This window comes from Cyprinodon variegatus, unplaced genomic scaffold (assembly GCF_000732505.1).
Source record: "Cyprinodon variegatus isolate N-32 unplaced genomic scaffold, C_variegatus-1.0 Scaffold1312, whole genome shotgun sequence".
Taxonomy (NCBI): Eukaryota; Metazoa; Chordata; class Actinopteri; order Cyprinodontiformes; family Cyprinodontidae; genus Cyprinodon; species Cyprinodon variegatus.
The window spans coordinates 100,220-102,488 of NW_015151765.1; the positions used below are offsets into that span (position 1 = coordinate 100,220).

The 2,269-nt window shown below is 44.8% G+C and overlaps 1 protein-coding gene across 1 annotated transcript in view; it reads left to right on the forward strand.

Moving 5' to 3' along the window:
* LOC107102760 (N-acetylmuramoyl-L-alanine amidase-like) overlaps positions 1-2,269 on the forward strand; it is a 9,915-nt gene that overhangs the window by 1,568 nt on the left and 6,078 nt on the right. Inside the window, exon 2 of the mRNA XM_015402181.1 lies at positions 340-1,200. Within this exon, the coding sequence (XP_015257667.1) occupies positions 340-1,200 (861 nt within the window). The remainder of the gene's footprint in view (positions 1-339; positions 1,201-2,269) is intronic.

Below are 2,269 nucleotides of genomic sequence, written 5' to 3' on the forward strand. Positions count from 1 at the left end.
AAAGAGCAGATGAATCAGCAGATTGGGAGCACGTGTGAACAGAGGAGTCAGGAAGGAGCGAGGAGAAGGAGACTGACACAAGAGGGCAGCAGAGGGCAAACAAGAAATACCTAAAAACTTAAATATAATCAAAAATAACCAGAAAACAAAATGGAAATAAAACCCATGAAAACTCAAAGATCAAATTGAAAAAGAACCAAAACCATGACAGGAAGGTCAGAAACCAGAAATTACTTTATAGATCAGACCAGTTTTCCCAGTTTAGTAATCTGTGATTTTGTAACACAGTGATGAAAAATGTTTAGTTTCCAGATTTTAAACTGGTTGCATCTCTTTCAGGTGTCCACTTACGCAACATGGAGAGCTTCATCCAAGCTGTGCAGCAGGTTGAAGACTTCTACCCTGGTCTGTCACCTCTGGCTCTGGTTAGAGCTCTGCGGAGGACCGCCGGCCATGACGATCCGATGACCATCCATTTCCTGGGAGCGTCATATAACCTGAGTGAAACAGAAGGCTTAGAGGGACGCATCCTAAATACCACATCCTTCAGCTTCTTTGACAAGGCTATCCACCACATAGTGACTGACCATGGAGAGGAGAGGGGGGTGGTCCTTGCTCCTGATGGCACCACAGTCGCTCTGGCTCCTCTACTTTTAGGGATTGAATCGGGACTGAAAGCCAAGATGGAGGGAACGGAAGCTCTTGGGATCTTCGCTTTAACCCTTGGCAGGACGCTGGGCCTGTCATTCCTCAGCCTCCAGGACATCCCACCATCTCTGCGTCTGGGGCCCAACGGCTGCTGGGACAGCGTGGAGCAGCCGAAGGTGTTTAAGCTGTCTCGTCCTGCTACTCTTGCCACTGACGCTCTAATCAACGGTGGCATGGATGGAGTTATACTGGGCATGCACCTCAGCAACTTACCGGCATCTGAGGAGCCCCCGGCCCTCAGCGAGCTCCTAACAGGGTACTATAATTTCACTCTGACTGAGAAACAGGGCATTGATGCTGTGACCGCTCACATTAGTCCACGGAGAAGGGAGCTTTCAAGGTCACTGCTGGAGCCGCTCGACCTCCACACGTCAGTGATGACGACGCTAGCGTTGGTCTGGAAGCTGGAGAACACAGAATGGATTGCTCAGGACACTGGTCTGGAGAAGGTGGTGCAGGATGGATTGCAGACGTTTACGCACAAATACTTTGGTGAGCAATGGTTTTATTTTATTTTAACTTTTTAGACGTAAACATGGTAGAAAGTTGCATTTACTTTAGATGATCCTATCTAGGGCTGCACGGTGCCGCAGTTTGTTGCAATTATAGCTCGCAGCAAGAAGGTTCTGGGTTCGATTCCCTGCTCAGGGGCTTTCTGCATGGAGTTATCATGTTCTCCCTATGCATGCGCGGGTTCTCTCAGGGTACTCCAGCTTCCTCCTACTGTCCAAGACCAGGACTGTTAGGTTAATCAGCTTCTCTAGATCGTCGCAGGTGTGATTAGTTGTGTGTCTGTGTTGCTCTGTGACAGACTGAATAGAACAGAATTCAACTTGCAACCTGTCCAAGTTGACTCTGCCTCTCACCCATAGACTGCTGTTTAACTCCACCAGCCGCCACTGCCTGTAAATACTGAACTGTTGTTTCCCTTAGATGTTTTTGAAGTCTGCTGATATTATACATCGATTTAATAGGTTTTAACTTGCCATCGTCTCATATTGAGTTTTTTTGTCACATTACAAAAACCTCCAAACATTTTTTTACGTTTGACGTGAAAAAATCTTAAACAACAGCCTTAGATTTCTATTCATTCTGAGATTATAGAGTCGCCACCTTTCAGAAATGAAAATAAGGAATAGCAAAAGAATAAGAAATGATAGATTTTATGAGCCTCCAATAACCGTGAGATTTATCCAGATATCCGAGACAAACAATGCGGCTTAGTTTTTATAGCCATAAATCCAAATGGAAAGAAAAAAGGTTGCACACATAGACATTATAAACGTAGACGCCTCACTGGACGCTGGCCGACGTGCCTAGAGGGCGGCCATCTTGGATCAGACCAGAGTTCAGACAGCTGCTGTCAGAATGAACAGGAGGCGCCTTAGATCTAATTTTAATCACATGAAAGACGAGTCAGAGATAATATTACGATAATCTCTGAATCATCACAACCCCTTAATAGACAAAACATATTTTTAAATTACCTTTTCTTAGATTACACATATTTATTCAGATGAAAAACTATTTAGACTGATCTCAAACTAGATGAGATATTTAC